Source organism: Pteropus vampyrus, unplaced genomic scaffold, assembly GCF_000151845.1.
Source record: "Pteropus vampyrus isolate Shadow unplaced genomic scaffold, Pvam_2.0 Scaffold1, whole genome shotgun sequence".
NCBI classification, from domain to species: domain Eukaryota; kingdom Metazoa; phylum Chordata; class Mammalia; order Chiroptera; family Pteropodidae; genus Pteropus; species Pteropus vampyrus.
In genome coordinates this window covers 25,590,274-25,615,245 of record NW_011888782.1, presented here as the reverse complement: position 1 = coordinate 25,615,245, position 24,972 = coordinate 25,590,274, and the positions used below count along the sequence as shown (strand labels likewise).

The window sequence follows — 24,972 nt, the reverse complement described above, 5'->3', positions numbered from 1 at the left end:
TTCATAGTCAGCTTGACCTGCCACCAATAGGTGGCCGTAATGAGCATTCAGTGCAACTTTGGACTCAAGAATAGCCTTGGGGAACATTAGAAATTAAGACTATTTTAACCCAAACCTGGTCAAGGTCAAAATGCCTCTTGGACTACTCCCGCTTTCCAGTGCCCCATCGTCTCTTTTCTATTTGCACTGTTATGTAACATTCTCATTCGTGCCACAAGAGTCAGTCAAGATAGAAATGCTCATTTATTGTTATTATTAATAAATGTATATCAACATTGCTTTGGAGGAAAAATAAGAAAAACAACAACCTGGCTTTTACCCTCTGGCCAACAGCTTGTGGGAAATGGGGATGTCCTGCCCCAGAACTAAGCCATTTACCTATCCTCCATGGAGGTATTGCAGAGGAAAATGTGGATGGCAAGTCCATTGTTAGACCTGATGTCTCCAGCTCCACACAAGGTATGCAAGCCCTGGGAGAGAGCCACAGGAGAGGGAAGGGTGAATGTGAGTAGTGCCCAAGAGGCCAGCCCTCCTCCTTGTCCCTGAGGTCCCTGAACATCATGAGGCAAGGTCCTAGTACTAGGGTCTTCCCTTTGGGACTAGTGAGATATTCACTAGTCACCAGGATCCAGACTACCTCTGGGGAGCCTGGAATTTACTGACTTATGTTTGGTAAGTGATGGCTGATCCTAGTTGCCAGCCACGTCTCTAGATCTGGATTATTTTAATGACTGCATCAGAGGACCTTACAGAGCATCAATTCATTACATGGCATTTTATCAGTTTGGTGCTTAAGATCAACTTGAATGAGAGTTTCTGTTGGGTAAAATCTGGGTAAAATCAGGTTTCTATTGGGCAAAATCTGGGTAAAATCAGGTACCAAGGAGACTTGGGGAAGAAGGTTGCAGCATTAGGGACGAGGTAATGCTCTCAAATATACCACACTATGTGAGAAGACCTCTGCTAATGAATAGGGTCAGCCCTAATTTCTGTAGAACAGGACAGAGGGAAGCATTATGACCAACTATAATCCTTTCTGCTGATAATCCACAGTCCAAGAAATCTTAACACATTGGCCTTCTCAAAACAGCCCTCGGCCTGAAACCTGCAGATGAAAAGCTCAAAAGGAGGGAGCTCTGCTCCTCCAGACATCCATCATTCACATGGGGTGGATTTCTTCTTGAATTTTAACTCCATTTGCAAGTTTGGGATCTGTTTAGGTGAGTCTACACAGGGTTTGGAGCATTTAATACGGATAAGAAGTTCAACATGATCCAAACACTTGGCCTGTGGCTGGGCACCTGGACGCTCCCTAAGTAAGCCACCGACTGAGGCTGGTCTGCAGAATCTTCCACTGGCTTCTTCGAGCCCCCTCTCCTTGTAATTCCTCTCCTCCTTCCCTACATACGCCTTGCTCTGAGCGCAGGTGTTCCAATACTCTCAGCACCTATAACTATCAGGCAGAACTTCTAATCAGCATTGTACTAATGACAGTTACCACCCTGAGTTGATGCTATTCTAGCCCAGGGGTCCATTTTGGGGAGTTCATGAACTTGGATGGGAAAAAATTATATATTTATTTCACTAAACTCTGACAGAAATTTATCATTTCCTTCAATCAATGTGAATGATGTGAACAACAAACCACAGCGGTATTAGAAGTGCCTATAAACTTACCACATAGAAATCGTGGATATTTTTATGTCACATTAATAGTTATTACAGATATCCCAAAATATCATTTATGCTCATACTTCTAATAACCATAGTTATTAGATCGTTTTATAGATTTTGTGATTTAGTGCATTAATAAAGAAGCATACATATTACTATAAACCAAGCCAAATTTATTTAAATATTTTTATCATTGTATTTCAATATAATCGGCTTCTTTGTAATTTTATGTAATTTATTTTATGCATTTGAGAACACAGGCTTTACCAGACTATCAAAGGAGTCTTTGTTCCAAAAATAAAGGAACCTGAAGAAAATAAAAGCTCAATTTCCGTTAGCTGTTCAGAGAGATGTAGTACCCTTTGATGTCGGGGGCCATATGGTGCCTGTAAGAAAGACATCCCTAGGCCAGCCCCAAAGCAGAGGCAGGTGGTGCTGTGTCGGTTGCCTGCCTCTAAGGCTGCTTCTGCTTGGCATTCAGGCTCCAAATGGCTAGATGGATCACTCACCATGGAAGAGAGGAGAGAAGTGGGAAGGTGTGGATAGCATTGACTTACACTCACGAAGTCCATTTTCTTCTGAGACACTTTCGGAATCTCAAATGGTTTCCACCTAAGCTGGAAAAAAATACACATACAGGAAAACTATTTCATAAAAGGAAGCCACAGACTTTCTAAATAAATAGCATCGATTGTACAGGAAAAGGACAACTGCTCCCTATGAGGCTCTGACTACTGGGGATTTTGTTATTTTAAATTTAATAGTTATCCATCATTTCCTTAAAGGGCTCAGTTAAGTTCTGTGTGTATATGGAGGGTGTGTGTGTGTGTTTAACCTATATGCATATATACTGTCTTCATTCTTTAGCACTTTAAATTTAAAAAATTTAAAAAAAGACCAGTGCTTCTTATTTCAGAAGCTGTTTGTTTCTTTTAACATTTTGCTCAGGCACATCAGTGCATTTTGACTGATGCTGCTTTTAACTCTATTTATAATCAGCTCCCTTTCCTGGCATGCCAGCCTCTCTGTGTGGGCTCCTGACACTGCAAGGGAAGCTTCTACTTCTACTTCCAGCCCTTGGAGTTTTGAATTATTTCTTGAAGAGAAAGAAAAAAAAAAAAAAACACCCAGCTGAGATTGGATTTGATAAATGCAGCACCAGGTTCAATTTTTTTTCACCAAAACCCGTGTTTATCCACAGGCTGCCTGACTGACTGATGGTTCAGTTTAAATCACAACGATCTCTAATTTAATAATGAAATGATCTAAGGAAGTGGGAGGAAAAATCAGCGGGTTCAAGCCGTACTCAAAGTGTCAGACCAGTACTTATTAAACGACTTGGCCTGACCTAGCCAGGCTGGCGGCCGATAAACCTAGCACCCTCAGGACATCTCATGGAGTGACCGGCACCCCGAGGAATGGCTCCACTGGCAGCCTGGTTCAGGCAGGCTAGGTCGGGCCTCCATGAGGTCATGGGGCTCAGCTTATTCTGTATTTCAGAGAGGCAGCCAGAGGGGAAAGCAAGCAGCAAGTGGAAAAGGCAGCATTGCCTTTCCTGACATATAAAACAGCAGCCTTTATTTCTTAAAAGTGATACAGAATTCTCACATTCTGGGACTACTTACAAGGAACACAAAATGTTGATTTGAAAAACATTGTTGAAATCATGCTTCATAAAGAAGGAAAAGGTTTAGGACTAATTAAGAATGATATTTCCTGGGGGAGAAGGGGTAACCCAAGAGCAAGAGTCTAGGAAAGGGTTTCTCAGCCTTGGTACTATTGACATTTTGCATTGGGGAATTCTTTGTTGTGGGGGGCTGTTCTGTGTATTGTAGGATGTTTAGCAGCACCCCTGACCTCTACTCACTACATGCCAGTAGCACTCTCTCGAGTTGTAACAGACATTGTCAAATGTCACCTGGGGAACAAATGTCCCCTGGTTGAGAACCATTAACACAGGAGGATATTCCCCTGACATCAGGAAGGGCCACAGCTAAGCACCACTGGCTTTTTGAGGGGAGGTTCTAGTCTACTACTAACCATTACCTGCTACTTCCCTCTATGGCGGCAGTGTAGAGCTTGTATACCCAGGAAGACTGATTGGAAGATAATACTACCTCGAATCTTGGTTCTAAGAAGAGTCATTGTTCTAGATTTCCCAATGGAAGGGATTTAAGTATCAGATCAATGGTTGCCTGGGGAAACTTATAGATCAATCCAGAGATTCTAAACCCTGTTTACCCATAAGAATCACCTGGACAGTCTTTGAGACCCACGACCAAATTAAATCAGAGTCTGTGAAGGTGGGGCCCGGGCATCTGTATTTTATAAAAGCTCTTCTAATGTGCAGCTACAGTTTAAGAATCAGCAAGCCCAACTCAGAGATTCTGTGATTCTTATATTGCTAAACCAAAGATCAAGTTCAGAAAAGCCCACTCAGTCAACCGACCAAGCATTTTAATCAATCAAGTAAATTGGGGTATCTTGGCAGTGACATGCCAATTACCAAATAGTAAGGATGTTTAAATAATACAAGTGTAAAGATTTACAAACCTAAAAGAAAAGAGAAAGAAAGAAAAGAAAGAAAAGAAAGGGAGGAAGGAAGGAAGGAAGAAAGGAAGGAAGGAAGGAAGGAAGGAAGGAAGGAAGGAAGGAAAGAAGGAAGGAAGAAGAAAGAAAGGAAAAAAAAGAAGGAGAGAGAGGGCAGGGGAAGAGAGAAAGGGTGAGGAGAGGAGGAGCCCCAGAAACAGGGCAGCACCATCTCATTTGTTGCACTGAGACAACACCTGTGTAGATCTTACTCCAATCAAAATACCTGTTGTGGGCAGAAATAAAGCCCTGGCCCCTCGAATAGGTTTGTCTTCTGTGAGTGGGAAAAACTGAACCAGAGAGGCTGATGTAGGGAGCATGCCTTCAATAGAGCTCACATGCTGAATGAAGCAGTGGCCTTGAAGAACCTTCCCTAATACAAAAAGTGATGCCTTGCAGATGATGGAGATAGTATAGGGAAAGGAGTAGTTTATCTGCTGGATCTGATGACAGCAGATTTTACAAGGCCTATATTCAGCATATCACGAAGGGTGATAAATACCCTAAGGTGGTTCTGATAAACCCAGTACCCACAAGAAGAAGCCAGCTTTGGATCTTCAGACAAGAGATTCTGTTTAGGAGCTTTGGTGTAATATCTTGCTAAATGTGAGGATGGAGATCTGGGGAAAGGATAAACAGGAAGAGTCCATAGAGGGAAGGGTAGAAACATCTGCTGAATCCAGATGTTCAGCTTAATTGCATGTTGTGGAACAGTTATCCTCTGATCCAAGACCAGCCCAAGAGGACTGTGCATTAGGCAGAGCCAGGAGACCTGAGTTCTGCTACTGCCTCTGTGTCAAATGATTAAATGAATGAATAAATACCTCAAAGAACATGACCAAAGTAAATTTGTGAGATTTCTGGAAGTCAGAATGACATTCAGGCAACAGCTAGTAAATTGACAAATGTTTCTAAAAGTCCAAAGATTATTTCTAAAATGTAAATCAGTTCTTTTCACATGTGAAAAATCTTCAGTTCTTCCATATCCTTTCTGATTTTTTGTCCAGTTGTTCTAACAACTGTTGGGAGAGAGGTGTTGAAGTTTCTACCAATAACTGGGAATTTGTCTAATTCTCCTTTCAATTCTATCATTGCTTCATGTATTTTACAGCTGTATCCAGCAAATTCTATTGGAAAATAAACTTTTGCTTACTAGAAATGATGTGGTCAAAAATAATTTGAAAAGCACATTCAAGGGAGTCCAAAGTTAGAATTAAAAATTCTTTCAAGTTACCCAAAGAAGAAGACAGAGAATCAGTGGCCTCATTTAATGATTAAAATTTGGAAGTCATGCTCAGGGATGAAAAGGAAACCAGAGAATTAACTTCAATTATTTCCAGAGTCAGAAGACCAGGAGCTGGACTAGATGACCCAAGTATCCTTTTCAACCCTGAGATTCTTTGATTTACTGAGATTTCTGTGCCCCTCTCCACTGCCCCCAATTGCTTTGGATTCAACTAGATTAAGTAAATTAGATACTCTCAACAACATTGGCTGGCTAGAGTAGAAGTTGGTACCATCATTAGAAGTTGGTACCATCACCCAAGAATTTGGAAGTAACTTGTAGATGTAATAGTGATCACACTATGGTGGCAGTTATTAGTGTAGCTATGGCTGGGAGAGGCCCAGGGTAATCCATTATAGTGAGTTTCAGTTTACACTAGGGAAGGTGGTTGTGTGTATGTGTTTGGGAGGGGGCAGGGAGGTGTGTGTGAATAAAATAAAACAGTGGCTCATTGAATTCTTCAGCAATCTTGCAATTTGAGGAAAAAGGCAAGATGGTTGATGGGGAGAGAAATCAGGCCTTGAGTGACCCATTAGAGTTCTTTGAGGTAATAGGCAAGAGCACAGCTAAGGAGGATTCAAGTCACTATACTTTATTTTGACTTTCAAAAGTCTTCCACGAGGCTACAAAAAAGGTGAACCTTTATGGGATTTGGATGACATTTTTTCACAGGAAGGAAGCTGGATTCCCTTTCCCTTGAGTATAAAGCTAAAGGCTTTACATCCATTACTCTGCACCTAGTATAGAGCATGAAACATAGTAGTCAGTCAATAAATATTTGTTGAGTGACATTTAATTCTCATAACAACCCTCTGAGACTCGTATGATTATTATCTCTATTTTAGAAACGAAAACACTGATAGTTTAGAGCAGTTAAGTTTTTTTTTTTTTTTTTTTTTTTATAATAAAATGCCAACACTCTTTCAGCCTCTCTTTGTAACCCATACCCTAAGCCTTGAGCTGCTTCCCAAACTATTCATGATCCTTGGCTCTTGAATCTAGGCTTTGCCTCCTTTTAATAATCTTGTACTTGGTCTTCCAATCTGATCTTATTTATTATTCCTCCAGTGCTGAGTTGCCCTGGCCTAGTCTAACTCCTGGGACCTGAACCCTGCTAAGGTCTTCAGTATCAGCATTCTTATCCAATCTCCTTATGTTAATTCATTCAAACGATTTATTGAATGAAAACCTGTGTGCCAGGTTTTATGCTAGGTGCTGGAGGTGAACGTGACAGCCTTGGCCCTCAGGGAACCTATTGCAGAAGACCTGGAAGCGTGGACACTTTCCGATGGGAAAACAAGGAAATAGATAAGTAGAGATGACTCTGGAAGAGATAAATAAACAGGAATGTTCCCTTAGGAATGAGTCCTGGCACAGGGCCTATTTAACATTTTCGTACATAGAAAATAAGAGACAGTCACAATGAAATAGTCTGGTTTGCAGACAGTTCCAACATCTTTCCAAGGAGTAAAATGTGAGTTGATGAAGATGTAAAGTAAAAAGAGCCAGCAAGCTGTCAAAAGAGGCTGAATGGGGCAATGTGCATTGCAATGTTGGCAAACGCCAGTGAGTGCATTTAGGGAAATAGAATCTAGTCTATTTACAGGCTGATGGGATCTGAACTATCGGGAGAGTGTAATCAACAAGCAGTTGTGATTCTATTATTTGGAAAAAGGCACGTGCTGAACACCGCCAGTTGTATGAAGATGGTGAAGACCTAGCTCTCAAGGTGTGAGAAGGTTAGAGTCTGAGAAAAATTGAGGAAGGGGATCTTTAAAAATGTTGTTGTGGGCCATATATGGAATATTCTTTAATGTTTTCAGAAGAGGCAAATGAAAATTGAAATTATTTTCAATTACTTTAGTCTCTGGCTATATGGGACCCTGGACCTTACTTATTTACAAATATGTACAAAAAAAAAAAAAAAGACTGGAAAGAAAGAAATCACAACATTAGACGTTGTTAACTCTGCATCAGTGGGATTATTGAGAATTGATGCTTTTATGTAAGTTTTGAATAAAAACATGTATTAATGGTAGGGGGTACATTTTGTTGTTTAAAGAAGGGATGTATAGTTTCAGTAGAGTGGTTGGGGCAGGCTGAATTGCAAGGAGTTAAAAGCTTAACGAGGTGGGAAATCCAAGACATTCTTGGAGGGAAGAGGCTTTTTGGATGGTGAGACCTGAACAGTTTAACAATTTAGACAGCAAATATCCTGCAAATGTATACTGTTTTGAACTATTTTTGATAATTTGCATGTCCTGGAATCAGAGGGAACATCAAGATGTAGTCTTTAATTAGCTTTGAGGTGCTCATCACCTGGTCCAAATTATACAGGTTGAGAACTAAAAGGTAATTTCCTCAGCTTAACCTTAACTGGGTCAAGACTGACTTTCCAACAATCAAGAGTTTGACATGTGGTAGTAAAAACGGTAAACTTGAAAGGTCTCTGACTCTTAAGAGAAATGCTGATTCAGGAATGCTAATTGAAACCTGTAAAATCACAGTTGATTGGATGCAGATTTTTTTGGCTAAATTCTGAGATTTTAGAAGTTAGAGAAAGGTAAATGATGAACAAAATTAGGTATATTTCTTAGGTGAGATATTAATGGATTGAACCTATAATGTCCAGAGGCTGATTCTAAACACACTCGAGAATTTTTTGCATTAATTCTTAGACAATTGATTAAATGCACACTAAAAGAAAATGAAGGTTTTCTGGGTATAACCCCAATCTTCCTGGAGGGTATAAAAAAGATGACAGTAATGATAGTATATCCCACGATGTCCTCTGGGAGGAAATATTAGATAATTTTCAGGTCTTCAAATTCTCAGAAATAACTAACGTGTGGAGTTGGTGAAGCTGATGAATTTTTTAATTTGATCTGTGACAGGTGAAGACATATGTACCATACAAGCTTCAGCTGGGACGAACTGTCAGATGGGTACCTAAATATAATTTTCTCAGACTTTCTTGGTAAGAGTCTAGAGTACATGCTTGGAAAAGGTTACAAGGGGGAAAAAGTGATGAATGCAGATTGCTGTGGTTATTTATGAAGCATAAAATTCTATCAGAACAAGTTAGCTTCCATCAGTAAGCCACCTGTACCTTAAAAAATCATTGTAAAGGGGTATATTCATGTTAAATAAAATGTAACAATAGTAGTCATAGAAATAATATATAATAAAAGGATAATACTGAGCATATTACATATCATACTCACAGTAGAGTCACTTTTTTCTTAAAGGTTAGGTTTAAAACCTAACTCCACCCTAAATAAAATTAGATAAAATAAGTGGGGCTTCACTGTTGCCCCACACAATCACAGTAAAATCTATGAAGATATATTAAGGTAACAGAGTCTTATATGACTTGTGTGGATGATATGAGCAGGCAGGGGCAGTGGAACTCCTCATTCCACCCCTAGTTATTAAATAACCACAGATATTTGATAGTTATATTAAAGGCTTCAGTATTTGGATTCCAAATATCTGCCTTTGGACTTTTCCTGTAATCCTTCTTAAGTCTAGCTCAATGGTTCTCAAATTTAGTGTACATAAGAATTACCATAAAGGGTAGCACACACAAAACTCTGTATCCTATACTTTATGAATGATTTACATGAATTTTCAGAGATAATTTTGTTTATATTTAATTTTTGTCTTATTTGCTAATTTTATAACCACCCTGTTCCTTTGCATAATATGAGATTTGGCTCTATTTGATAGAACTCAGAAACTTAGTTGGGGATTTTATATGCCACCTGAAGATAAGAATTAGAAAACTTATTGTGATCGAAATATCATTTTAACCTTCCAAAGTATATAATAAATGCTTAATTTCTTTAACCCAACCAGGAATCCTACCAAAGTACAAGTATCCATCCTTCATATTTTCTAATAGAAGATGAAATCACATAATTAACCAGTCAGGTCTATTTATTAATTAAAAAGAAACAAGTAGAATCAACATAGTTAAAATGACCATATGACCTAAAGCATTATACAGATTTAATGCAATCCCTATCAAAATCCCATTGGCTTTTTTTTTTTTAAAGAAATAGAACAAAAAATCATCAGATTTTTATGGGAGCACAAAAGACACCGAATTGCCAAAGCCATCCTGAGAAAAAAGAACGAGGCTGGAGGCATCACTCTGCCCAACTTCAAATTATACTACAAAGCAACAATAATCAAAACAGCATGGTATTAGCAGAAAAACAGACACTCAGACCAATGGAACAAAATCAAGAGTTCAAAAGTAAACCCATATTTATATGAGCAAATAATTTTTGACAAAAAAACCAAAAACATACAGTGGATAAAGGAAAGCCTCTTCAATCAATTGTGTTGGGAAAAACTGGAAAACCACCCGCAAAGAAATGAAACTATCACTGCACACCAAAATTAACTCAAAATGGATGAAGGACCTGAATATAAGACCTGAAAAATGCATAGAAGAAAACATAGGAACAAAACTCAAGGACCTTGGACTTAAAGAGGCTTTTATGAATTTGACCTCAAAAGCAAGGAAAGTTAAAGCTAAAATAAATGAACGGGACTACATCAAACTAAAAAGCTTCTGCTCAGCAAAAGAAATCGTCAACAAGGTAAAGAGACAACCATCCGAATGGGAAAATATATTTGCAAGCAATGCCTCTGATAAGGGCCTAATATCCAAAATATACAAAGAACTCATACAACTCAATAACAATAAAAAAGCAAACGATCCAATCAAAAAATGGGCAGAGGAACTGAACAGACAAATGGTCAACAAATAAATGAAAAGATGCTCAACATCTCTAGCTATTAGGGAAATGTAAATCAAAACCACAATGAGATACCATCTCACACCTGTTAGAATAGCTATAATCAACAGGACAAGTAATAACAAATGTTGGAGAGGATGCGGAGAAAAAGGAACCCTCATACACTGCTGGTGGGACTGCAAATTGGTGCAGCCACTATGCAAAACAGTATGGAGGTTCCTCAAAAAACTAAGAATTGACCTACCATATGATGCAGCAATCCCTCTACTGGGTATTTACCCTAAAGACTTGAAAACCCATATCCGAAATGATATTTGCACACTGATGTTCATAGCAGCATTATTCACGGGGGCTAGGACATGGAAGCAACTGAAGTGTCTTAAGACAGATGACTGGATAAAGAAGCTGTGGTACATATATATACACAATGAAATATTACTCAGCCATAATGAGATGAAATACTGCCATTTGAGACAACATGGATGGACCTTGAGATAATCATGCTAAGCAAAATAAGCCTGACAGAAAAGGTTGAAAATCAGATGTTATCCGTTATATGTGGGATATAAACCTAAAAGCAACAAATGAATAAGACAGAGACTCAGGGACATGGACAATGGACAATGGACAATGGACCAGAGGGTAGGGGCGGGGGCGGGGGGAGGGGGAAGGTAGATGGAGTAAAGGGGGTCAAATATGTAATGACAGAAAGAAATCTAACTATGGGAGGTGAACACACAGTGTAAATATATATATGCCTTACTACTAAAGTGTACAGCTAAAACTTATTGGATTTCATTAACCAATGGCACCATAAAAAATAAATAATTAAAAAAATAAAAAACAAAATAAAAAAGTTTGGCCCTTGTGACTCTAAGAGAGAAATTAGAGAATTTCTCTCTTATGGAACCCATTGAATATGGAACCCATTGAGGAGTCAAACAGATTCTCAGAAAATGAGCAGTGACTTTGGCTGTAATGGTTTATGGCCCTTTATAAGACGAGTAGGGGAAGTAAATGGTTAAATGAGTGAGGTAAATGACCAAATGGGGATGGTCTGCCAGATGTATTCCTAACCCCAGAGTGTGGGAGAGAAGGTGGTAAGACGGTATTAGATTAGGAGCCCAGGTGAGATTCTAGGACAAAGTGAAGATAGACTCCCCAGGTGGCTTTATGAATTGTGTCCCATGCAAGGGTCCTGACTGGCAGAAGGGAAAAGAGGCAGAAGCTGATAGCCTGACCTTGTGTCTTGGCAGGGGTCTGTGCCTACATGGCTGGGGGTTGGAGCAGGGCTGACTTTTTTAGATATACTCAAAGGCAATATACAGGCTAGTGGTGGACTGGGGAAGATGTCTGCTTCAAGCATTAAACTGCACACAGTGGAAGTTTAGAAAAAATATCCTTGTTTCAAATGGCTAGATAATGTAAATTGTTAACTCACATTTTCCCCCACTCTGAATGCCTCCCTTTCTGTCCATGTTGGGGGTGAGTGAATAGCATTCAAGCAGTTATTTAACTCTCTGAGATATCCATAATTAGGAAAGAGATAGGGTAGAGCAGGAAACCAACTGTGGCTATGGATTATTCTGACTTTAGTTCTACAAAAAAAATCTAAGAATTTAGAGGAAGGGGATTTGTCGGCATAGGCAAAATATCTTGGTAAATCAAGGGGAGGAAGCAGATTTCTTCAGGCTTTAGAAAGTTGTGGGGGGAGGGAGAGTGAGAGAGGGAGGGAGAGAGAGAGGGGGAGAGAGAGAAAGAAGGAGAGAAGGAAGGAGAAAGGAAGGGAGGGAGGGAGGGAGGGAGGGAGGGAGAAGACTTTGTGTGGACTTTGAATACAGAGGTGGAGGGGTCTTGAACCTGTGACCTGGCAACTCCCAGAAGGAGGGAATGGCTGAGAGGCATATCCAGGATGACAGGACCAGAAGTGGCCTTGCAGATTCCATGCCCAAACTTGGCATAATAGTAGCAAAACAATGGGCATCTCAACAGTACCCATTGAGGGGACCAAGCAGCAAAGCCCAATCCCCGCTCCTACTTTGACATCATTTAAGACCAATCTCCCAAGCAAGACTGAGAAGAAGTTATTTTCTGCCAATTTGGATAAGGACTTCAGAATAAAAAATAGTATAAAATGAAAAACAAATTTACCTGAATTTAAAGTCTGCAATTTATATGTACTACCACTGCCTTTAAATGAATATATCAAAATGGCTGTATCAGAGTCTTGGTTCTTGTCTATTGTGTGCCAGGCACTGTGTGAAGCATGTTCACACCCATTCTCACACATAATCTTCACAAAAGCACTGCAGGGCAGATGTCTGGTTATCTCAGTTCACAGGTGACACATTGTGGCTCAAAGACACAGCAGGTATTAGAAGGTAGAGATGCAAAGCCAGGTCTATTTTCCCTCCTGTATTATATACTTGTTATCACTGACATGCACCTAAGCTCAGGGACAAAGGGAATACACTGGTGATCTCAGGAGGTAAAAAAAAATTGAGCTAAAAAAATACAGCATTGGGTCTATCTCATTACTGAAAGCAGAGTACATTAATAATACTGGTGCCTGGAGGAAAAGCCCACTGGTCACTCAGTCAACAGGAGGAAACTTAGGCAAGTAACGGAAGTCCCTATGATGTGCAGAGAATGTGACAGCAATCTGTCACCATAACAGACTTATAGAATCCAGCTCAGACAACAAGCCTCTCATCCTTATATCAGAGTCCTCTTTTCAGATACGTAAGTATTGAATGTCCTTAGGCCATTCCCTCCTTCTGGGAGTTGCCAGGTCATAGGTTCAAGACCCCTCTACCTCTGTATTCAAAGTCCACACAAAGTCCTATCTCTTTCTCTCTCTACTCCTTGCTCTCCACCCTCCACCTTTCCAAAGGCCAAAGAAATCTGCTGCCTCCCCTTGGTTCACCAAGATATTTGGTAAGTTTAGTTTTAAAATGGTTAATTTAGATTAAAACAAATAAACCTATGGGCATGTAGATATTTTCACCAGCCTATATAATTTTTATTCATCCAACTCACCTTGGCACTCTTGCTGAGTCTGAACCACTTCTGTGCCTACCTAGAAGCCATTAGGCTAGAAAAACACCAGCCTACACACACACACACACACACACACACACACACACACACACACACACACACACACACACACACACACGTACATGCACATGATCAATCAAATCCAAAATTCCCACCCAAGTTTGAGCAAAAGAACAGATATACTTTAGCATTTATTTTTAAAAACTGTCTAATTTCTCAAAGACTCAGGCTTGTCTTACATATTTCTATTTAAGGCTTTGCATACATGTTATGCTCCAATTCATGGGACCCAGTTACCTGATTAGGGTCAGGATCAACTTCATCCCAGTTGTGAGTGACATGGCCTTGGTCAATGGATTCAAAAGGCTTGTGAGAAACTGAAGGTAGAATCCTATACAGCCAGCTGGGGGGAAACAAGGACACGTAAGTCTTACAGTGATGTTATAAGTGATATACAGACTGAGTCAGGAGGTACCATCAGGAAGATGCTCAAGTCAACAATGATCTGCGAGCTTTAATATGAGAAGTTATAACAAAGCATCACTTAATAGCCACTGCTTCCCATAGCCCTGGCCTCTTTTCACCTTTCCACTCTACCTATCACTCTTCAAATTAAGGCTCCAAATCTTGGTTCTTCCCATATTGACAAAAATGAAGAATTATCTTTCCCAATGACAACAATAAAGGGAGGGGAAATACCTTGAGGGATATCTGTGCAGAAAAATTCATAGAAAAGAAATTAGCTTATGTATGTCATTGGACACTAATCCTTACTCTGGAAGGTGAGGACAATGACTCCTACATAGATTGAGAGGATATGGTGATTTGTTATTTTTGAAATATAAGCCAGTTTTCTTCTTTAAAATTGTAAAAGTAATACATGCCGGTGGTACAAATAATTCAAGTAATTCAAAAAGTCCTGAAAGGTAAATGGTTTTCTCCTTTAGTTTCTTCAGGGCCAATCTTCAGAGGCATCGGAGCTTAACAACTTTCTTGTATATTTTCTGTTATGTCCAAAGCATATAGGAACAAAATTGTCAAGTTGCTGTACCAATTTATTCTCACAACAAAAATGTGTGAGAGTGCCTAATCACCCACAGCTTCACAAATATGGGGTATTTTTAATAATTTTGGCCTTATAGGTAAAAAATAGTATTTTATTTTAATTTTGTATTTCCTTTATTATGAGTAAGATTGAGAATCTGTACATTTATCAGATCTTTGTAACTTTTTTACTTGTACAAGTCCTTTACCAATTTTCTATTGAGTTGTTCTTTTGATGATAATATTTAAGAGGTTTAGGAAACTAACACTTCTCTACTCCAGAATTATAAAAGTATCTGTTTGTACTTTCTTATAGTACATTTATGGATTATAGATATAATCTCTGATAGTTTTACGGGTGCCCAGCACTCTGTGGTTTAAAAGAATAGTGACTAACTGTAAGAATTCCAGGCTTGCTTACCTATGGACGGGGTTGGTTCCATCTTCCCACTGGGGGTTTTGATCATTTTTACAGTATTCCTGTGGATACTTTGGAAAACTTCTAAACAGATGGGTGAGCCATGCTTAGTGTCCCTTGTGTTTTAGCTGAGTTTATAAAACTCCCCAGGCAGCATTACATTGCCCCGGATGGAGATTTAATTCTGATTCAGGGAATGGTGCCAGCTTCCTAATGAAATGCCAACAGCAATTTTTCAGCCTCCTAGATCAGAGCTCAGCTCCTGCTGGCTGGAGATATTGCTGAATAATAGGGGCAGGCAGCAGAATCTGGAGTCCAGGTGTCCCATTAGTGAATGGGACATAAAGTCAAGAATATAGTCATGGAGGCCAAGTTGTCATAAATTAGATTCAACAGGAATTGTTTATGTTTCCTTTGCCTTGACTATTTGGGTTTGTGGAGAGAGATGATTAAATAGCAGTAGAATTAACCCCTGATTTGACAACTATGGGAAACTATCTTTTCCTCCCTTCATGCCTGTATCTATCCAGAAGAAGCCATATTGATATTGACATGGCAGCATAGCATCTGCCATGTCACATACTCAGTTCTCTGATAGCCTCCTAGGGGTACCCTGTATTGGAGGGAGAAACTCTGCTATGGTGGCAGTAATGATGATTTTCATAATTAATGTTAATTGAGCATTTACCACGTGTCAGGTGGTATACTAAGCACTTTACATACATTCTTTCCTTTAATCCTCACTACAAATGAAAGAAGTGCTATTATTATCTCTTTGAAGAATGAGGAACCAGAGGTTCTGAGAGGGTAGATGACTTGCCCAAGTTCACATAGCCAGAAAGAGAAGGAGCCAGGATGGAAACTCAGGGGTCTTGACTCTAGAATGTGCATGATTAACAAACGAGCGGAGCAATCTATCATTTGTGCGGCTTGTCATGTGTCTGCATTCACCATCTCATTTGCTTCTCAGTAGGACTTAGGAAAGATAAACGCAGTCTCTTCTACTTAGCAGTACAAGACCTCCTGGCTACCTCCCCAAATCTCCAATATTAGTAGCAGCCCTCTTCACAGATGCCCTAGCCTGATATTCCTACCATTAGACACTTGTTTAAATCATGACACTGCCTCTCCAGACACCGTACCACTGATTGCATCTGACCTACCCCATAGGAGTTAATCAAGGGAGTGAGTTCATCGACCAGGCGGTGGGATTAGAGCAAACATGGAAGATGACACATTGTGCTAATCAATGTGCCGGTTTCCAGCAAAGGCAAATTCCAAAGAGTAAAAATGTTATTAATTTAAACCACAAGGGGCCATAATACATGATCTTTCAACTACCCAACCTTTTCATGCAAAGAACAGTCAGCTAAGGAAGATATTGTATTCAATCTTTTATAATTTTGAGTTAATCATTATAACAACAAAAAAAGTAAACCAAAATCCAAAACTCAATTGGATAATCCTTAGGGAAAGGCCAAACTATTAGGAACATTTTCTTCTGAGTACAAGTGAGATTTCGTAAATGGAACTGTACACGTGTGTTTCCAGGCCCTGTGCAACTGCTCTCTCAGCTTCATCCATCAGCCACTTGATTCTAGCTGGAGACAAGGCCCATCCTCCTCAACTATGACAGAGCACAGCCTGTGAGAAGCAGGATCTTGGGCAGCCCTGGGAGGTTGTGGCTCAGGTGTAGGAGGCAGCACTAAGTACGAGTCATAGCCCCACAGTCTGCAGGTCAGAATTAACTTAATCCTTGTACCTTCTCTTATTGGTGCTCCGGGGGCAAGTGAAAGCTGATCCTGAGAGCTGCTCAGCATACAGATTATAGGGACAAACTTGAGGATTGTTCTAAAACAAAAGAGGCAATAAATAACATGACTCCAATCTGAAAAGCATCCCACCTTCCCAACAAGCAACTAGTGGAGGAATTCTGTCCTGGATGGGGATGCTCTGGGCCACTGTGCAAACCATCCCCAACCCATATAAACTTCTTGTAATAACTTTTTAGGTGCCTTTTCTCCTGATTAGAAAAGTAATACATACTTATTATAGAACATTTATAAAATATAACCCATTATTTCACCATCTAGAAATAACCCAATGTTGACATATTGGTATATTTCTTTTCATTCTTATCCTCCAAAATAGAGATCTTATGAACTGTAAAGTCCTGTAATAATCAGGACTTTTTTTAAAAAAGAGGAAAGCATTTTTTCATGCCATGAAATATTCTTCAAAATTTTTTGAAAAAATTTTTGTTTGCTATATTTTTATTATTGTAACCAACACTAATGTGAACATCATCGTACATACATTTTTTTTTAGGGCTAATTATTTTCTCATCATTGTCATAGCTAATGGCTGTTCAAGGGAACTATAAGGAAGTCCCATTAACCCTGGACCTAGGGGATCCTTCTGATTGGGTTGGGTGCTTGGCCGTAGTAGGTAACCACTATCCAACTTTAATCTCAGTTGTCTCAATGATTTGTAAAATTCCTAGACACTTCATAGGCTAAATTATAAGAGCCGTAGTGGGTAGAGGTGCTTGGCCTGAGTGCTGGTCATTAATTCCTATAGTTGAGAGCTTTCTAAGCTAATATTCTATTTACTCATACCTGTCCTTCTGGCAGGGCACTGGGGCAGCGAGGGTCCTCTGAGGCACACTCATTCCCAAATCCGGAAATGTACTGCATATGATAAAGACACGAAGACCACCATTAATGGAATTTAAAGATCATTTCACAGCACCGACATTCTACAAAGGTAAGCATTTCTGTTTGGACATGTGTTTGTGTATGATGCTCCATACATCATATCTTTGCTATGTCTTGACATGTGAACCATTTAGGAAAGATAATATGTTCTGTGTGAATTTTAAAGATTGCCAATTGGGAGAAGAATGCTGGATATAGATTCTCCACCCTTCATTGCACTTAGTCAATTTATGGGCTTGTTTTTAATTATCCCACCCCAAGAACAGATTCTTTAATTCTGGTTCCATCAGGGATTTCTTAAAAGGGGAGATGCTCAGGCATCACCTCAACTCCAGATTAGTAGTATCTTGCTGGGCCTAGACTGCAGCTTCTCTGAGTTTGGAGCAACATTTCCCATTCATGCTCTCAAACAAGCAACTGTAAAAAGAGGAATGTGGATTTAATCTGATAGCAAAACCCTTAAGAGAAAGCTCTCCAAATTAGCCTCACTGCAGGCAGAAGCCTACATTATCTGGCCCACATATGGAATATATACGTGAAAATGTTATAAAGTTAGAGGGCCTCTCAACAAAGTATGTAGATTCCATGAAACCTATTATAATACTTAACATACCTGTGAATTCTTATTCACTGTATGACTTCTGTGCTAGTTTACAAGCTCCGTGAAGTCTGAGACTATGGCAGTTTTGTGTACTTCTATGAGACCTGTGCCTGGTTTATAGAAGGTACTCAATAGATATTTGTTTTATGATTTAGTTTTCACTTAGATCCTATCCTAACCTGAATATATGTACGGGTTTCTATATGTTAGAATCCGTTTTCTTTTAACTTAAACATCGAAACAAATGACTGTTTTCTCCCTATAGTTGTTCCTAATAAAGGTACTTAATTTTAGCCCAGGATAATGAAAGTGCAATCTCGCTCAGAGAGTGAAATGCCACCATCTGAGCACATGTCTTTACGAGATATAAGAAGGATGTAAGTGGGTGGGAGGGTAAGCCTTCCAGAGTTCTCGGCAGCATGGAGAAGGATGAGCTTGATGCAACATGCCTGCATGTGTGAGTGATGATCAGACCAATAGCTGTCTACATGTGGAAGGAATATCAAATGTGAAATGTTATGACCAAGAAAGCAATAGAAGTGAAATTACTTTTTGCCTCCACACACAATTTTTTTGGGTATATTTGAAAATCTATCAGCACCAAAAATATCGAGTTCTCTTTTACACAGATTGGTTAACAGCAGCGGCATGTAGCTTGGAATGATTTCTTTGGGGAATGGCAGAGATCATCCAGCATTCTGACTCTCCACTGAACACAATTTTCTTCTCTCTAAATAAACCTCATGCTCACCATCAACAGGACTGATTTTGAGCTGCTAAGAAATGGTAATGTCCCCAAATTATCTTCAATTCTGTGAAATGGAATTTTAGACCAATCTGTGACTGAAGCCAGTGAGTGTTACAGTGACTTCACTTTGTTCAACTGCTGTGTTCTTTCTCTCTGCAAGAGAGGCAGGAAGGTGTGAGTGCTGAGGAATGCAGCAGAGCTATCCGGCAGGCATGGGTTGGTTTACTCATAGCCTTCCCATTCTTTTCAGCTCCTAACCTCAGAACAGAGTCCAGGGTTATATGTTTGTTTGGAACAAGAGAAAGGAGTCTTAGGATATGGAGTTCTGAAGCATTTTGCTCCGACTGCTTTAAAAAATAGAAAAGAAAGTAGAAAGAACAGCTGGTGGTTTGGAAGGGAGCCACTCAGCTCCGAGAGAGGTGTGAGCTCTGAATCGGTTTCTCAATCTTGACTGTAGTGCATTGGCTGAAGAGGAGGGTGGAAACTGCATAGTCACTCTCAAATCACTTGGTTTTCCTAATCCTCTGAGAGAAAAATCACAGATGAGTTTGTTAGAGCTTTAAAAAGCCATGTCCCTCACTGCTGAAGGTATTTGAATTAAGGAAGCAGTATTCTGCAGCTGTTTCCCAAGTCTCTGAGATCAAGGGCAGAATCTGAACTCTTCTTATATCTGTTATGAAAATCCAAGCCTTCAACTCCAGGTGTAGAAACTCCTATGTACAAACATAAGGTTATACAAAAACAAAAACAACAACAAAAATTAACATTTAGCAAGTGTGTTTGTATGTTTTCTTCAGTTCAGATTTCTGAATAATTTGATCCAACATAAAAAATATGTTTTTGTTTCTTTCCAAGACAATTATATGCATCCTTTCTTTAAAAAAATAACAAATTACTGAACTCCTTGTAACTTCAGTACCATCAGTTCTTTGGCAGCTCCCTGGTATACAGCTTTTTAATTCTCACCTGGTCCTCAGGATATGATTTATTTGTCAAATATGAGCTGTTTTCTCCTGACTCTGATTCTGGGTAACACCTTGATGGGATGAGCAGATGGTGCACCTCACTTTCTTTTACTGGCCATGAAGGAAAGAGAAAATTCAGGGTAGACATGGAGCTAAAGCTACCATTTTTCCTCTGGAAAGAGTCCAGTATTTCTAATTAACTCTGTTGAGAGTATAGAATACAGATCGTTAGGGGAATGGGCAGATTATTGCAGTAGGCTGAATAATGACCCTCAAAGACATTTATGCCTTAATCCCTGGAATATATGAGTATTACTTTATAGAGCAAGACAGGAAATTTTTGCAGATCTTATATTGTAGATGTAATCAAGAAAAGTATCTTGAGATGGGGAGATAGCCTAGATTTTTTGGGTGTACCCTAAATGTAATCACAAATGTCCTTAGTAGACAGAGGTAGAGGGAGATTTGACTATGGAAGAGGAAAAGGCGATGTGATGATGGAAGCACATAACATGGAGGAATGCACTTTGAAGATGGAGAAAGGGGCCACAGAGTCAAGAAATATGGGTAGCCTCCAGGAGCTGAGAAAGGCAGGAAAATGGATTCTCCCCTTGAGTCTCCAAAAGGAAGCAAGCCTTGCCAACACCTTGACGTTAGCCCAAAGAACTGATTTCAGAGTTCTGACCTTCAGAACTTTAAGAGTATATGAGTTGTTTTAAGCCACTGAATTTGTGTCAATTTGTTACAGCAAAAAAGGGAAACTGATATGATAATTATGTAGACCAGTGGGACCCATCTTTGGCTGATCATTAAAAGCACTTTAGAAGTTTGTTAAATTCAGACCCAGACCTAGAGAATCAAAATATTTGGTGGTGAGGCACAAAACCTGCATTATAAATAGCTCTTTATTTTAGAAATGAGGAAATCAATGCTTGTTAGAGTGAAACAACTTAAGAACACAGGATGGTCTACCTTAAACTTAATTCGTTTATTTTATCTTTGAATTGTTCTCCAGTTGTTCTGCTTTTATGTAAATGTGACTTCATTTGAGGCTTTATGTTGACATATCCATTAAAAGCGATAAAAGCTGAGAAATATATTTTTTTAACTTGTGTAATGCTTATTGATTAGAATGATGCAATCTGGCTTTCTGTGTCTGGATTCCTGATCTCTAGAGCTAACCTTTCCTTATGGAGATTAGACAGCAGGCTGGAAATAATGCCTTTGAACCTGAGAACAAAGACTAGCATGCAATTTACACTGGTGTGCTGTTGCTGTGCATAATAAGTTGCTTAAAATTTTCAGCAGGATAGGATTTTAGATATAATTTATTTATAAATGGTAAGAATGGTTTCCAACCCCTGCTGAACTCCCCCATAGGATTTTCCTGAGGAACATAATTTTATGTACTCCTTCTCTTCTAAGACTTCAACGACCACCTTTGATATGATGACCTCCCAATTCTGTTCTCCTAGCCATACCCACACCCCTGAGATCCAGATCCATACATCTGATTATCTCCTGGGGATCTCAACTTGGCTGTCCCTACAGCAACTCAAATTTGGCTGAAACGCTCTTGAACTCCAGAACATACGGGACTCTGCATGTGCTGTGGCTTTGCATTCCCTGTTTCCTTTGGCCCCCATCCCTTTTCGCTTAGCCAATTTCTACTTCTCACTTAAGACTCAGCTTAGGAATAGCTTCCTTCAAGAAGTTTCTGTTGACTCCACCTAGCCCAGACCTGTGGCATCATGTACTAACACATAGTATTTGCTGAATGAAAGAATGAGAACTTTCTCAGCTTTTCTGATTCTCGATCAGACATAAAGATAAAGAAGCAAACTTTCATTTCACTGTTGAGTGTTTTCAGGATCCCTATCAACTAGGGGGATGCTTGATTCTTTAAACTTGGCATCAATTGAAGGCCATTAGGGAAGTACTCAAATCCTGCTTTCTGGAAAGGAGCCCAGAGTCTGGCCCCCATAGTCAAGGTTCTGGACAGTTCCACATGCACATGTTGGATACTCATGGAAGCCTGGACACCTGGCATGGTTTTAGACACCAGGGACACAATTCTTTTCCCTGGTCTAGTCTAGTAGATTCCACTAAGGCTCATTTTGGAACCTGAGCTTTGGATTCAGACAAACTTTATCACCTTGGGCACATCGCTAAATCTCTCTGAACTTTACTTTCCTTATTGGTTAAATAGAACAAGATTGCCTACATCCCAGATTTATTTTGATGATTATGAGGGGGGGCCAAAGTTTTGCTACCCCAAAATGTGCCTTTTGTAATAGTGATTAAAGCTGGTTATTAAGAAACAAAAGACCCAGAAAAACCTTTGACCCTCTCCCTTTCCTATCTAAGGGAATTCAGACGGAAAGGCCTACTCCAGGAAGGGAACTCTAGCATATTCACTTTAGAATTTTGAATTAAGTATGGTAGACAGGAAGGATCCATGCAAAACCTGTTCTACTGGACTCCCCACTATGTCCCATTTTTTCTGGGTTACCTAGCAGGAATTTGTTTGCCATGTGTTCCCCTTTCTCCTCTACCTGCGAATTACCTACTCCCCCTTTGAAATCCTGGACTCCAGCCCCTCTTCTCTTTTGTCCAGCATGGCATATAAACCTCAATTGCCCAATGTGTTTTGGGTCACATTCTTATGGACCCCCAAGTATACATTAGCATAATAAACTCTGGATATTTTCTCCTGTTAATCTTTCTCTGTTAATTTGATTATTAGTTCAGCTAGAAGAACTTAGAAGATAGGAGGAAAGTTATGTTTTTATGCCCCCCAAAATATGAGTTAATTCATTTATAGCACATAACCCACACGTTTTTCAATTGTACATAAACTATAAAAAGAAATTATTTCCTAGAGGAACTGCTAGGACTTCTACTGGCCAGGGCTACTTGTGAGACTCAAAATAACTTAGTAGATTAAACATATCTAATTGGTCAGCTAGAGCAGCAGTCCCCCAACCTTTTCAGCACCAGGGATCGGTGCTTCTATGAGAATCTAATGCCTGATGATCTGAGGTGGAGCTGAGGGAGTGATGCCAGCGCTGGGGAATGGCTGCAAATACAGATGAAGCAAGCTCGCAGGCCCACCACTCACCTCCTGCTGTGCAGCCCGGTTCCTAATGGACTACGGACCAGTACCAGTCTGTGGCCTGGGGGTCGGGGATCCCTGAGCTAGAAGCAGTCCAGGAAGCTGAAGCAATAGGAAGATGTCAGAGAGCAGGGGCTGAGAAACAGACACAGTGAGAAATGTGTCTGCCCATGGTGGGAGGGAGCCCTTATGATAGCTACATATTCCCAAGACAATATTTGAAAGAGAGGGACAGTAAAAGTGTCATCTTTTTAATCATCTCTTCCTCATTTTCCCAACCCCAGCCATGTCTACAGACACCATAGCGAAGCCTCTTAAGACAGGGGTTTGGACAAGGGCCTCTTTAAGTCCTTTCTAACTCTGATGCTCTGGAATTCTCAGAAGCTTCCATAGTTGTGGCTGAAGAAGCCAAAGCAATTAGTTTGTTACCACAGCAAATAGTTTGCCAGTTAGTTTCTTACCTTCAATGTGGCCATTTTCTTTCTGCAGCAGGTGTGATGACTTCAGGAACCCCAGGTGTATAGAGGGTATGAAGTCAAAATGCTTGTGCTTCTCCTTTAAGCCACGCTCTGAATGTTCTCCATATCACTGTGCTCACTGGTCAGAATTGCCTAACTGATAAATGAGGGAGAAAGTACAGCATACTAGTTTGCAACTAACTGCTGACACAATTGCCTTTGTTTTTGCTAACCCTAGGCAGTTTGCAGAGGCCAGTCTCCTCTTCCCCTGAGGTGAAGATTGGCTAACCATTTGTTCTAGTTAAGTAGTTAGTAAAGGAGAATTTAAAACCCTTTAGGGAAGGAGCTGTGGTAGTTAGTGTCTGCTGCCTGTGGCAAAGACTTATACTCAGTCCTGACTCAGGCAGGGAAGGAATAGGGAAGCGTTCACTCTCTGGAGAGCAGTGAGAAAATTGTGCTCTGACACAGGTGTCTACACATAGATGCCTGAAACAGGGACCAGGTCTAGACAGTTCTCCATAGGTGCTTTTCAGGGATGAGCTAGGTGAACTGTTCAGAGTTTGAAGCATTTCACTTAAAGCAAACTGAGATGTTTACTATTGCTCCTAATTTCTTAAATTCTTATAAATTCTTTAAGAATCTTGTTTCTTAATGCCTTTAGTTCTCTAAAGACAGCCAAGGGATTACTTTCCAGCCACGTTTTCCACGACTCTCTTGTCCTTCATTTTAGCTATTCTCCTTAGCCATGTGGTCAGGTATCAGCTTCGTGGCTAATCATATTCAGGAAAGAAGAAACCATATATTGAAGGCCTGTTCTTGCCAGATTTTTCCACAGACATTACCTCATTTAATTTCACAAAAAACAATCTTGTGAACTATGCTTTATCACAAACTCGAGTGTAATAGACCAGGCAGGAAATGTAAATGGTTAAGTAGGCTAGGTGATTTTTCAAGATAAGACTTTTATATGAAGCTCCAATTTTTAAAAACTGGCAACTAGAACAAACGAATGAATGAATGAACAAAACCACTGTGGTAGATTGCAAAAAAATGCCCACAATTCGCAATTTCCTCCCATCTTTGTATGCATGTCCCTTTGGAATGTGACTTTGCTGCTTCTCCCATCAAGAGATGGAGTCTTTTTTAACCTTCAATTTTACTTTGGCTAATAGCAAACATGACCCAAGAGTCTTGAAAAGTGCTTGTGCCTTAAGATTTATCCATTTGTTGCTACTTGAGACCACCATGCAAAGAAGCTGGGCTAACCTCCTTGAGAATCAGTAACCACATGGAGAGAGAAGTTCAGGCAATAGCCCAGCACTAACTGTCAGATGTGTGAATGAGGCAATCTGACTTCCAGCTGACTGTAGACACATGAGTGATCCCAGGTGAGACCAGCAGAATCACCAGCTAAACCTACCTCAACTGCTGACCCACAGAATTGTGAACAAACAAAATGATGTATTTTATGCTAAGTTTTGGGGTAGTTCATTAAGCAGTGATAGATAACTGATAACTTATGTCAAACA

General features: G+C 39.8%; 1 protein-coding gene across 1 annotated transcript in view; it reads right to left on the bottom strand.

The window, feature by feature from the left end:
• HGD (homogentisate 1,2-dioxygenase) overlaps positions 1-17,698 on the bottom strand; it is a 34,282-nt gene extending 16,584 nt beyond the window's left edge. Inside the window, exons 1-5 of the mRNA XM_011373184.2 lie at positions 17,458-17,698; positions 16,602-16,690; positions 13,675-13,780; positions 2,232-2,291; positions 379-470 (exon numbers count right to left, since the gene is read on the bottom strand). Of these exons, the coding sequence (XP_011371486.1) occupies positions 379-470; positions 2,232-2,291; positions 13,675-13,780; positions 16,602-16,690; positions 17,458-17,535 (425 nt within the window). The 5' untranslated portion in view covers positions 17,536-17,698. The remainder of the gene's footprint in view (positions 1-378; positions 471-2,231; positions 2,292-13,674; positions 13,781-16,601; positions 16,691-17,457) is intronic.
• Between the last annotated feature and the right edge of the window lie 7,274 nt (positions 17,699-24,972).